General features: G+C 38.7%; 1 protein-coding gene across 1 annotated transcript in view; it reads left to right on the forward strand.

Moving 5' to 3' along the window:
• LEMD3 (LEM domain containing 3) overlaps positions 1 to 14,396 on the forward strand; it is a 55,801-nt gene that overhangs the window by 18,544 nt on the left and 22,861 nt on the right. Inside the window, exons 2-3 of the mRNA XM_074870506.1 lie at positions 3,757 to 3,794; positions 5,856 to 5,928. Of these exons, the coding sequence (XP_074726607.1) occupies positions 3,757 to 3,794; positions 5,856 to 5,928 (111 nt within the window). The remainder of the gene's footprint in view (positions 1 to 3,756; positions 3,795 to 5,855; positions 5,929 to 14,396) is intronic.

Below are 14,396 nucleotides of genomic sequence, written 5' to 3' on the forward strand. Positions count from 1 at the left end.
TGGTTGATTTGTTGGCTAACCTGGACAGAAGACCGCCTGGGACAACAGTCAGGAGATTCCTGCTTTAGAACATTATCTCTCTTGTTTTCAGTTTTGTAGTATAAGTAGATGAGAATTTGTTCTTTGAAGCCCATAAAAACATGAGCTTGCTAGGTAGACTACTTTCAAGACTGGTAATTGTTGCTGTATGGAGCTTGAACCCTTTTTGAGGGGGGGAACCGTGGAAGTAGGATATGTTCACATAAGAAACTCTTCTATTAGTAATTGGTTATTAAATCAATGCTTAGTTTGGTAGAACAATAACTTGTTACTCTTAAAACAATACTTACATATTTTAGGAAGTGTCAAGAAACCTTTTGAACCAATAATGTTGATGTAATATGTCAAAATACCTCAGACGTGTTGGAGTAGATGAAACTACAGCTGTGGCTGAAGCAAGTGGGAGGATTTGGTAAGAGTTTAGATCCTGAACAAAAGAAAGAAGGGTGGATTCAGAACAGAGGAATTACTGAAGTAGTTAAGGAGTGGCCTTATTAACTCAAGTTAATCAAGATATGTGGTAAGTAGATGCAGATTGATTAACAGTTGTTAATTGCATATGCAGCTGATAAATTGCTGCAGTTACGTTTGGCATCCTTGCCTCTTAAGGCATCAGGCATCCTAAACTATATTAACAACTTAAGTAAAATGTCTCACTTATTGGTTAACTTGCCATAAAACCCCTAACTTCAGAGGGATTTAATGGAAATTGTGTAGTGTGAGTTAAAATAATGAATTACAAGAATTGTTAAATTTTTGTGATAGATAATTTTGGAGGAGAGTCCTTTTTTAATCAGTTTAACCGCTCTGTATTTGTGAAGGAGAGGCAAACATTGACATCTCATCTGGATTGCTTCATAAATTCAGTGTTCTAATGTATCCAAATACATGTGAGATTGATTTTTACACTGGGATTGTGAGGCTGGGAAAGTCTGGGTGTAACACCACCATTGCCTTCACTTAATTGCTGTACTGTCCTAATGTATGTACAATTGCAGTTGACAGTTCAGTTTGCATTTTTGCAGCCGTGGAAGTATTGCATTTGTGTTTGTTCCATGGCTTTCATCAGTGCTAAAATATGTTTGTTAGGTATACTGAAATCTACACACCGTTGTGTCTCATGCCCTCTTCCCCCCCCAATCTAAAACCATATAATCAAGGTTTCATGTATACTCAGTAAGATTGACCTTGTGAAGAGACCATAATTGCATAATTACCCTGTCTGGATAACTAACAATCAAACTGGGAGGCTGGCAGTCATCTAGAGCCTTGGCTGTGTTTCTCTAATCCTATTTTAGGCTATTTAGATTAAAAGTTTAGTGTACTGGCAACATTCTGCTCAGTTAATGAATGAAATACATAGAAGCTTTGTCAAGTTGGTAGCTTGATAATCTAGTAGGCAATGTCTGAGAATTTGCATCTATAGAATGAAATCATGAAGTGGTATAGGACTTGGTTTACAAGAGTGCTTAACATCTTCTGCTTCCACCAGTCTTAATTAATCTGATATCTGAATCAAGTATTCAGATGTTCGAAAATCAGTCCCTGTGTTTGGGTGTGTTTGGTTTTGGTTTTTTCTTCCCATTTGTGGTGTCAGAGGAAGCTGAAGTGTTTATTGCTGTTGGGTAGGTAGCATGCTTAATTTTCTTCTGAGCTCAGACACATGGACAAACCATTGTTTGCCAAGTTTCAGAGGCAAGCTTTCTTCTTCACTCAAAGCATTTTTTTTCATTGCCCTGATGTTTTATACATCATTTGTTGGTTGTAATTGTGGAGATGTGTTTCTTGCCATTGCTACATTTAGAAGCAATGAAATGGTAATCACTCCCACTTCAAACTTGCCTTTCAAAAATAAGGTGAAGTGGCTCAGTGTCTGGCTGCTGCCAACAGTGCTACGGAAACTTGTGCAGGTAATATGAATTATTTGTAAAACAATATTTTTTTTTTTTGTTATCCAATGTATATATTTTCAGTTACTTATCCAGATGCAGTTAGGCTTGGCAAAGATTAGGGGACCCCTGGTTTGTAAGTTGGTCCTTAGTCTCTTTTGTATCCTCTGTTTCTCCTAAATAGGAAATCTTGCCATGATTTTGATTTAGTGTGTCCACCTTTATTTCTCTTATTTGGCCCATTTATAACTAAATTAACTGATCAGCTTAATAATCATGGTTGGTTCAGGAGTCAAGATACTGTCAATCAGCTGACTGTTGGGGAGGCAACTCTTGATGTTTTGTGAATATCTTTACATGTGTGAGTGTCTTTTAAGAAGTCAAATTGGTTAGCACTATCAGAGGCTGTTGCTCAGTTACCTTCAGATGCAAGCAGAAATGCTGTGTAAACAGCTGCAATATCTGGTGTGGGAGGGTGAGTGTAATTACACCATGTAAATGGAATTATGTATTTTGGACACCATTTAAGATGGTACTTGTCTTTTACTATGTCTTGGTATAGAAAGTTGAACTGCAGGATTTCAAAATGCACAAACCTATTTGCAATCTCTGTTCCAGAGATTCATTCCAGTTTTTCTATGCAAATTCATCAGATCTGGAAGTAGTGGAAAGTACTCTCTTTTTTTTTTCTTTTGGAAGAACTCTACTTTTTGTAGAACTGTACGTGGAGCAGTGTGCTCCTTCAAGTGCTACCTGTTCTTGGTGTGCTTTCAACATCCGTATGATGACATACACAACCAGACCTTCAATTTTGTGTCGGGTTTCTTGGGATACTCTTTTTTTTTTGTTTGTTTTTGTGCTTGGTGAACTATGGTCAGTAGAAGCTTCATTTTGTGTTTGACTAGCATGTAGAACTGCTAATTTCTGTAAACTCAGACTGGGTGAAACAAGAGTTTGTGGCTTAGAAAGGCAAGACTATGCTTTAATGGTGATTGCTTCCTGCCTTGGTAACTTTTTAGTTAGCAGCTGGTCAGTCTTAAGTGGAAGCGTAGCACAAATTACTTGTCTTTTTTCAACTTCTCTTCCTTTAATATATTTTTGTAGCCAAGAGGAATATAATAGATAAACTTGTGCTTTCAGGAGCTGTGGAAACTCTTTTATTTAGAAAGGAAGGAATGGTCATTTAGTCACACTGCACTTTTCACCTGAGATCTCAGTGTGTCATCTCCTACTCTTGTCAAAACAGAAAATGCTGATGAGTTGTACAGCTTTGTTGTATGAATTATTGCTTAGTAAAAAAAGTAGTTTTACTTTTTTAAACTAGACACTGAAGAATGTAAAACTGTCATTATTATTTCAATGCAGTTGAGTCATTAATGCAAGAGTTTAGCAAATGATAGGCATGGTTTTGTCTGCATGGAAGTAGCTGTGAAATTTGCAGATACACAAGATTCTCGTTTAACCTGAATACTAGTGTATTGCATTATCAAATTTAGCATTTCTTTTAAAGGTAGCTGTTTTTCACTGTGGTGGAAATATGTCTGAAAAACAGTATTTTGCAGCAATCAGAAAAAGGTTACTAATACAATGAACAGTGGTGGTTGCACAAGATTGCCTTGTTAGACAAAATAGTCTAACTTAACCATACTAATTATATAGTAATGAAAGTCAAAGGTTAATAGCTGTCTTATTGTTATTTGTCATATTATGGACATATATGTTTGTTTTTATCTACAGATGACAGTGTTGTCATAAGGCTACAGTGTTAGTATACCTTTTTAGTATTTTCAGACTCTAGAATGAATTAATTTTTTTCTCTTTCTGACAGTCAAGAATCCCTTCAGTGAAGAACGACAAAAAATAGAAGTAAGTAAACCCACTTCATATTGAGATTTTAGTCTGTCAAATGACTGTATACATCCTTCTGAACAAATCTGTATTGTTTTTAGTTTCAGGATATTTTGCACGAGCTGAACACAATTCTTGCAACTCTAATGTTTTAATTTTTTGTTTTTCATCTTGGGCAATATAACTAGGATTACAAGTTTTGGCTGTGGCATGCTGGTTGCTTTATATACTAAGAAAATGTTACATAATTTGTGTTGTAAAGCTATGAGGAAAATGTTTTAAGTTTTGAGACTAAATTTATCAATCTGTCTCTTACTGTTACCATTTGGCTTCTCAACCTTGAAAGGACAGCTGGTAAGAGATGATTGACTTTGAAACTCCAGGATCTTATTTAGTGCCATAGAAGAGCAAGGGTTAGCCTCCTTCAGAAAATGGATTAAAAAGTTTGTCTTTTTCACTCTCATTCTATTCTGTTACTTGTTCCTATATTCACTCTTTCCACTGGAATATCAGGATAACCATTTCTGAGATGTCACCATTGAAGGTATCTGTATTATTCTTAGTTCTGCAGCATGCATTTTGGTGGTTCTCTTCTGGCCTTCAGTCTTTCTGCCTGGACTGTAATCACTATGTAAACATAGTGATCTGCTTTTGCTAGGCATACATAAGCAAGTATTGCAAGATAATTGTGTTTCTTGTGCACTATTCCATAGTAATCCTACTCCAGCTTGATTTGTTCACTAGCTTTGAAAGTTATACTGTTCAGTTCCTTCCTTTGGTCTGACTGTTAATTTACATAAAAAGAATTTGGTCACAATTGTTTCATGTACCTGTCTCAGTGTAGCTATTAGTAAAGTCATGGGTATATGTATCTTCTGATGTGCCCAGTATTTTCCAGCCAGGAAGTGAATTACGGTTGGTTAGTTTCCTGGGGAGTACTAACTATATCAATTTAATCTCAGTGATGGTTTTGTAGGACCAGAATGAGAAGAGGTGATGCAGGTAATTGTTGATATTGTCTATGGAAATTAATTTGTCAAATGTTTGCTCAACGAAAGTAGTATTCTGCTTTTTGGTAGCAGCTTTCTTATGGAAAAAAATTGGAGTATTCAAATTTTAAAATAATGTCAGACAGTGCAGATGTATCAGGGAATTAAAATATATTTGTTTTTTTTTTCTTTGAGTATAATTCAGCAGATGCACAAACTGGAAAATTACTTTCTTTGCATATTTTCTGAATAAAGGCTCTAGTCTTATCTCAGCCATTTGACTTCCCCAGGAGTCAGAGCCAATTTAAAAAGAACCCCCAATGTTTTAGAATGGCCATTAGTACTTAGTGTATATAACTGCATGTTCCTCATCTTCATATTTTGAATAATTTCTTCTAATATAAAATGTTTCTGGATATATTTTAATTAAATTGCTCAATAGCTTGATAAGTTTAACTCCCCTGTAAGTAACAATTATATGACGTCTCATATTCCTGCTTGTTTTGGGAATTAGGCCTTTTTATACTAGTGGCATATGCAGGAATTAACAACAAGATTCTATACTCCATGGCTTCCTGGGGTTTTGTTTCTTTTCTTGTTTTTTAATTAAGTTACTGTAGTTTGAAGGTAGACAGCAAAAATCTTTACTTAGCTATGAATTTTATGCAGGAATATGACCAGATGGTACTTTAGTGTGGTTTGTATGATGTGTCACTGCACGTTTATTCTTAACAAAACTGCTTTGTTTTTATGTAGTAGCTATCAAAAAAACCCAAACAACCACCAGACTTCCTTTGGGTCATTGCATTGTTCTCTCAATAGTATTAAAATAACCTTTTGATCTGTCAGTTTTAACTGGCAATCTAGTTTAGTTTCAGTCAAGATCTGAAAAATCAATATTGTGAATACTTAGATTCAAAATCAATTGCTTGCATCATTGTTGATTTGTGAAACACTACAGCCGCCTTGCACCTGTATATGTAAGACCTTTCTTTTTTCCTCATGGTATATAAAGATTTTTGGGGTAAATATAAGAAAATGCATCTCTACTAATGTTTGTTTTAACATTAATATGTTTTTCTAATTCTAGGAAGATGAAAAGATGAATGTTCTCATGATGAACAGCTTATATGCACTTCATGATAAACTGGCACAAGTAGCAGGTAACACTTCAAAAATATTGTGACTAAGAGTGTTATGGCAACAGCTACAAAGAAGTCTATGCTCAGATAGTGATTTGTAACCACTGGTATATGGTGCGACCCTGATAGTTCCATTTTGGGAAATTAGGAATCCCATTTCTTGTTCACTTACACTGCCTTTTTCACCAGTGTAGCACCTTTTGTTGCAATGTTTTTTAGTTAACAGGATAGGCTGTTGAATGTTGTGATCCTGTATGGTTCTTGATATTAATGCTTTATTAATCTGATTTCATTAAAAGATTTAAATATGCTATATGTGGAGAGAATATGCATTTCTTTTAAAGGTAGCTGTTTCACTGTGGTGAAAATATGTCTGAAAAACAGTATTTTGCAGCAATCAGAAGAAGGTTACTAATACAATGAACAGTGGTGGTTGCACAAGATTGCTTGTTAGACAAAATAGTCTAACTTAACCATACTAATTATATAGTAATGAAAAGTGCTGTAGATAGTAATGTGTCAGAGATGGTGTTTAGAATTAGTATTAATTACTGAATATTCAAAGTAAAAAATATGGTGCTTTTGCCTAGGTTCATGATTAACACAGCTTTAAACTGCATAGGTACTTACACATCACAATCAGGAAATGGTAAAGACTGTTTTTATAACTCTGGCATTTGGTGAATGTGAGTTACAGCAAAATCTGATTTCATGATTATTAAGCCATTTAATTATCATCTTTGCTTATTTAATCCATGATGTGTTTAGGAGCCAGTGGTTAATTTTTTGGGGGTCTTTTTTAAGCCTTTCTGTTCTTTGTGCCAACTATTTGTTTTGCAACAGTAACTTCCACCAAGAAGGCTTTTCCACTATTTTCAGGTGCTACAGACATTTCTCAAACATTAAAAAATGTGGAAACAACTGTGTCAGATATGAGGCTGATGATTTAATATGTCAGGGCTATAGAGGAAATCTCTGAGAAATTTGAGCAGTTCTGTAATACCTTTAAATTGCAAGAGTAATCTTCCTGCAGAAGCTTTTTGTTTCCAGAGCATTTACCATATCCATGGTGAATAAAATAGATGTTTGGACAAAACTCAAAATTTCTTCTTGTTTACATTATACTTTAACCCAAAATAGAGAAAGAATTATGTTTAACCTGAGTGCATGCAAAATAATAATTGCTTTAGTCTTAATTTTGTTGCTTTCTGTCTGTGAATGCCTTGCACTGTTGATCTTTCACAGGGAATTACATCTTGATGCATTTTTATCTGTTTCAAACTATTTCATGCTTAACAGATGGTAGTAGATAATTCTGTGCTATAAGTCATTGGGGCCAAAAGGTATTTTTTCCATGCGGAGTAGCCAACCTGTGGTGTATAGGAATGTCTTATGAGACCCACAGCTGTGTGCAGTAGAGCTTTGACTTGTGTGAAGAAGTAACAGGTTATGCTTCCTCTCTTCCTTTTGAAAAGCAAATGTAACAGCTTGCTGTTCCCTCAGTGTGTTGTCTAGCCCTCCAGTGGCTGTACAGTAAACAGTGTATTTGCCTGGATAAAAAGGTTTAGCACCTCATTTCTACATCTGTGAAAGAAAGGTAGTTTTATTTATTAGCTGGGGCTTACTTACATGCATGTACACTTATAAAAATGTTTACCTGTCTGCCTTATGAGAGGAATTTGTATGCTTCAAGATGATCGTGTTCTTCCCCAGGTGTGTTAATCTCTATTAGTCTATTCTTGGCCAGGAGAATCTTCAGTACTTACTTTTAAAAAATAAAGCTATACTTTCTTGTTAGATGATTCCCCAAACTGAAGCCATATTGCAAGAATACCTGGTTGCAGAGTAGCTTTCATAAGTCTGAAGAATGACCTAATTCATCTGTACTTAAACAGAAGTTGTCCTCAATGCCAAGTTTCATAAGGTATGAGAGGAAGAAGTCCGCCATCCATTCTTGAATACTGTATTGATGTAGACCTGGCATAATATCTGGAAGCTGTTTAAAAGTCATAGAACAGAGAAAGCTGCTAGAGAGATGCAGGATTTAAAAGTGTTGATCTTGTACACAGTGCACCACTTCAAAAGAGAGAGAAGTAAAGGAATGTAGTTTTACTAAAAGTGGTGCTTTTCAGGTCTCTCTGTCACATACTTGGAAAAGTTTCTCTCATTTCATACTTGGCTATGAATCATTTGTTCATGTTATAACTATTAATATTAAAAAGGCAGGCTGGAAACTTACAGTAGTCTGGTCTGTTAAGGTTTATTCAACATCTTGACTACCATGAAGATGGTCGCTTCAGAATTTGTTTTCTAGCTCTCTTTGTTTTGTAAGACAACTTATATTTTTACTGAGCTAGTTTCTTGCCTTGTCAACTTCAGCTGGAGAGCAAGTGATGGGGCTTTTATTTTAGAAGGTAAAACACTGAAAGCTGTTTGAAGGAAGAAAAACTCAGGATAACAGTTTGTTCATTTTATTTGACTTAGTATACTGTGTTCTGACTGTAGATGCCTATTCTGTATGGTGGTGCTCTATGATGTGAAATGATTTAATTATCCTATATAAAAATAGATTGCCTTTAATGCATTACTATTCTCAGAATTACTAGTCTGCCAAACCTATGGTGAGTAATGCCTAACTCACAAGAAACTAGAGGGAGAACTCTACTCATCCAGTTGAGTTGAAGTTTGTGTTCCTGTGCTCTTTTCTAATGGTTTAGCCTTTCTTCAAAGCAGCAACTTTTTATAGACAGTATATATTTCAGTGCCTAACAGTTTCTCCTAAACCAAAATGTGCTTTATTTAAATTAGATTTCCTCAGGCGTATGCTAATTACTGGATGTCTTGGTCTTTCATGGAGAGACTTCAATAGATCACATCCATTTTCAGTCAGGCTTGCCAGATGAATAAACCTAACCACTATATCCACAAGAAGCAGCCAGCTACCCATGGGTATGACCTTACTTTCTTGTACATAAAGAATTTTTATTTAGTTAGATGTTTCTTTTTGCTTGGCATTCTCCACGGAGTAATGATCTATCAGATTTAGATGGTTTCCTTCAGAGCTAATGGACAGCACAAGTCCTTGAGATGCAAGGATGAATTAGACTTCCATATGTAATAAGGCTTACTGATAAATCCATGGCTAGAAGAAAATCCTGACAAAACCCTAGATATTACTTACTGTTAATTTCAAGTGTCAGCTACTGTGTCTGATTGCTGTCACAGGCTCTCTGTTCTGTCACTTTCCTTAATCTTTAGTTCTTCAGGTAATTGATATTGTGCTGTTTCCAAGCAGTGATTTAAAGACTATTTAGCAAGTTCTGGTTTTCCACAGTGTTGTTAAACTGTTGAATTTGCCTTTGGGAGATCAGGCATTCTTACTTGATCTCACAACACTTGTTCTGCTCCTGCTTTTCTTCAGCTACCCACTTTAGTGTCCCGCTGCAAGTAACCTCTAAGCGTTAGACCTGCTAAACAAATGTTTTATACACTATTTCCTTTTTGTATTGGTTGACTGTCACATCAAGCTATAAGCTAGAGATCTGTGCTAAATTCACGTGTTCCTTGGTGTATTAGATTTCCACCGGGTTTTGGTTCTGGTACTTAAAGAGAATGATTTACATTGTAAAGCAAATATTTTGAAACTCTGAATATTTCTGTTAACTGTATATGCTGCAGCTCATAAATTAAGCTAAATGCCCAAATGAAAGTCAGTTTCAAATATTCTAGCCCATATGGAAAAGCAGATCTGACTTATTTTCTGTATTGAAAGCAGTTGTGAGAGCAGACTTAAATGTTTCTTTAGAACTAGGCTTTAGTTGCTTTTTGTTGGTATTTCTAGGAGAACTCATGTGGCTTGCCCAAGTACACTAACATAAGATAAAAGGTAATTTTGTGATCTTTGCTGGGGTGTGTTACATCTCGCCTCCCTACAATGGCAAGTAGAATGGGTTCTTTAATGGCAATTGAAATTGAAGTGATCTGTGCCGGAGAAAAGTTGAGCACAAAGAGTGCAATAGACATTTTAACAGAGGGGCAGTTTTTACAAAGAGCTCAGATGTATCTTGCAGCAGACCTGTGTAAAGTTTTTTTGCCTCTGCTTCAGTTTTATTTCTGGATATAGGGCCTCAAATGGAACAGTTGGGAAACATTTTTGGCTCAGACTATGGAAAGTGGGTTTCCAAGCCAAGTGGTTAATGATTGCACCAAAGTTATTCAAAGTAAGCCTTCATTTGCAGAACTATTAGCTAAAGCGGTGACTGAAATGGCATATAGGAATATCCTGCTGTTTGCAGTAAAACAGAAGGTTGTCTGACTTGTGAATTGCTTAACTTTCTGCAGGCTTTCAAATTCATGAGTTTCTCAGAAGAAAGCTGCTAAATGGTTCTCAGCAATAGATGGATTGGAATGAGAAACTGCAGCTCCAACAGTTTTTTGTACCGGACTGAAACTCCGTAACTCTAATTAGCTTACTCCGTTCAAGAGTGGGAGGCAAGATTAAAGTGATTTTAATTTTTTTTTCCCCAGCATTGCATGAGGGTAATTTGAACTGATGGGCCTTAGACATTGTCAGAGTCTAGGCAGCAGAGGTGCTTTTAACTGTTAAACTTGTTCAGAGGGAATATAGTCTGAAGAAAATTGCAGAAGCAGGACTTCGAGGAAGTTGTCTGTTGGTTTTTGAAGATGAGACCTGAAGCTGTGAAGTCAGTGTGTTGGCTGTATACCTCATAAACATAATTCCTGGAAGAAGGCAAATAAGATTAGAATTTAAAGCTACTAAAGTAATGCAATAGTCCCCCATCAAAGATAGATTTTGTCTTCTTGTAAGAGGTGATACTGTGTTCTTGTGAGATTGAAAATCCCAAATGAATCCTGAAACTTGTTTTTAAAAATGAATTTTTCACAATCTGGTCTCCTGCTTCTGTGTTTTATTTATTTTCTGTGTATTAACCTCACCCCTTTATTCTTTCTTATTTATTTCATAAATGGGCTTTCCTGCTTATCTAGATAATCAAAAAACAAGCTGGTTTGTTCAGTCAGATTGATTCACATGCTTTTTCTTTATTAGAAAGACCCTAGGAAGACTTTGGATCTTACTGAACAAAAAAAAAAAAAGCATAAATAGATTTATCTATCAGACTTGCTCATGTCATACAACTTAATACCTGATCAATATTGTAGGTGTGGCTTTTACAGAGATAAATTTTTGGTTTTGTTGTATGTCATAGAATCATAGAATGGTTTGGGTTGGAAGGGACCTTAAAGATGATCTAGCTCTAATCCCCCTGCCATGAGCAGGGACACCTTCCACTAGACCAGTTGCTCAAAGCCCCGTCTAACCTGGCCTTGAACACTTCCAGGGAGGGGGCATCCACAGCTTCTCTGCGCAACCTGTTCCAGTGTCTCACCACCCTCACAGTAAAGAATTTCTTCCTTATATCCAGTCTACATTTACCCTCCTTCAGTTTAAAGCCATTGCCCCTTGTCCTATCACTATACTCCCTGGTAAAGAGTCCCTCCCCATATTTCATGTCGGCCCCCTTTAAGTACTGGAAGGCTGCTGTAAGGTCTCCCTGGAGCCTTCTTTTCTCCAGGCTGAACCACCCCAACTCTCTCCACCTGTTCTCATAAGGGAGGTGCTCCAGCCCCCTGATCATCTTTGTGACCTCCTCTGGACCCACTTGAGCAGGTCTGTGTCCTCCTTATGCTCTGGGGGTCCCAGAGCTGCACACAGTACTGCAGGTGGAGTCTCACAAGAGCAGAGTAGAAGGGGAGAATCACCTTCCTCAACCTGCTGGCCACACTTGATGCAGCCCAGGACACAGTTGGCTTTCTGGGCTGCGAGTGCACATTGCTGGCTCATAAGTCAGTTTTCCATCCACTAATACCCCCAAGTCCTTCTCCACAGGGCTGCTCTCAATCCACTCATCGCCCAGCCTGTATTTGTGCTTGGGATTGCCCCAACCCATGTGCAGGACCTTGCACTTGGCCTTGCTGAACTTCATGAGGTTTGCACAGTCCCACCTCTCAAGCCTGTCAGGGTCCCTGTGGATGGCATCCCTGCCCTCCAGTGTGTTGACCACACCACACAGCTTGGTGTTGTTGGCAAACTTGCTGAGGGTGCACCCAATCCCACTGTCCCATGTCTCCAACAAAGATGTTAAATAGTGCTGGTCCCAACACCAACCCCTGAGGAACACCACTTGTCCCTGCTCTCCACTTGGACATTGAGCTGTTGACTGCAGCTCTTTGAGTGCAACCACCCAGCCAGTTCCTTATCCACTGAGTGGTCCATCCATCAAATCCATGTCTCTCCAATTTAGAGACAAGGATGTTGTGTGGGACAGTGTCAGGGGCTTTGCACACGTCCAGGTAGATGATGTCAGTTGCTCTTCCCTTATTCACCAGTACTGTGACCCTGTTGCAGAAGGCCACCAAACTTGTCAGACATGATTTGCCCTTGGTGAAGCCATGTTGGCTGTCACCAATCACGTCATTTCACATGTGCCCTAGCAGAGTTTCCAGGAGGATCTGCTCCATGATCTTGCCAGGCACAGAGGTAAGACTGACTGGCCTATTAGTTCCCTTTTTTCCCTTTTTAAAAATGGGGGTTATGTTCCCCTTTTCCAGTCAGTGGGAACTTCACCAGACTGTAACAGCTTCTCAGATATGATGGATAGGCTTAGCCACTTCATCCACCATTTCCCTCAGGATCTGTGGGTGCATCTCATCGGGTCCCATGGACTTGTGCACCTTCAGATTCCTTAGATGGTCTTGAACCTGATCTTCTCCTACAGTGGGTCGTTATTCCTTCTCCCAGTTCCTGCCTTTGCCTTCTGCCTCTTGGGCCATGTGGCTGGACCCCTTGGTGGTGAAGACTGAGGCAAAAAAGTCATTGAGTACCTCAAGCCTTCTCCATATCCCAGGTAACAAAGTCTCCCATTTCCTTCCAGAGAGGGTCCGCAATTTCCTTAGTCTCCCTTTTATCATCAGTGTACCTATAGAAGCTTTTCTTGTTGCCTTTGATGTTCCTGGCCAGATTTAAATCTGTCAGGGCTTTGGCCTTCCTAAACTGATCCCTGGTTGCTTAGACAGTTTCTCTGTCTTCCTCCCATCCACCTGTCTTTGCTTCTATCCTCTGTAGGCTTCCTTTTTGTGTTTGAGCTTGTCCAGGAGCTCCTTGTTAATCCATGCAGGCCTTCTGGCATTCTTACCTGACTTCCTCTTTGTCATGATGCATCACTCCTGAGCTTGGAGGAGGTGATCTTTGAATATGAACCAGCTTTCTTGGGCTCCTCTTCCCTCCAGGACTTCATCTTGTGCTACTCTGCCAAGCAGATCCCTGAAGAGGTCAGAGCCTGCTCTCCTGAAGTTCAGTGTGGTGACCTTGCTGTGCACCCTCCTCACTGCCCTAAGGATCTTGAACTCCACCATTTCATGGTCACTGCAGCCAAGGCTGTCCTTGAGCTTCACACTCCCCACCAGCCCCTCCTTGTTGGTGAGAACAAGGTCCAGCATAGCACCTCTCCTCGTTGGCTCCTCTATCACTTGGAAAAGGAAGTTATCATCAACACATTCCAGGAACCTCCTGGATTGCTTATGCCCTGCTGTGTTGTCCTTCCAACAGATACCAGGGTGGTTGAAGTCCCCCATGAAGACCAGGGCTTGTGAATGTGAGGCTGCTCCTATCTGTCTATAGAGGGCCTCATCCACTTGGTCTTCCTGGTCAGGTGGCCTGTAGCAGACCCACACTATAATGACTCCTGTCCCTGCCTTCCCTTTAATCCTGACCCATAAGCTCTCAGTCGGCTCCTCATCCATCCCCAGGAGGAGCTCTGTGCGCTCCAGCTGGTCACTGACATAGTGCGACACCCCCACCTTGTCTCCCCTGCCTATCCTTCCATTCCAACACTCCACTCATAGGAGTCATCCCACCATGTCTCAGTGATGCCAATAAAATTGTAGCCCTGCAGATGTGTGCACAAGCCTAGCTCCTCTTGTTTGTTCTCCATGCTACATGCATTTGTGTAGAGGCATTTAAGTTCTAGATTTAAAACCATACATTTATACCAGAGACTATATGAGTGTGACACATACTTATCCCAAGTCTGCTAATCCTGAAGCGTGAAATCACTGATGATTGTGCATGTAAATTTACAGGTGGTGGAGTTTATACTGCACAGAAAGAATGGCTGCCTAAATTACATACAAGAGTAGCCCATAACTCCAATTATGGTGCTGACTTCTAAATTCAGAGTGTTTTTTGACAAAGGTGGGGTCAATTTTCACTGGTGATCTCTGTAGTTTTGCTGTTCCAGTGACTCAGGCACTTTGAAAGTCTAAGATGTTACATGTTAATTACCAAGTGAAACAACTTAAAGTAGTGTCTTTTCTGCTCACTGCTTCCTTGAAAATATGCACATGCACACAGGCTTAGTTCCAGCAGCGCTTCTAGGCCAGATAACATATGAGCACTGTTAAAAACAGTG

The sequence above is a fragment of the Strix uralensis genome, chromosome 5, assembly GCF_047716275.1.
Source record: "Strix uralensis isolate ZFMK-TIS-50842 chromosome 5, bStrUra1, whole genome shotgun sequence".
Classification (NCBI taxonomy): domain Eukaryota; kingdom Metazoa; phylum Chordata; class Aves; order Strigiformes; family Strigidae; genus Strix; species Strix uralensis.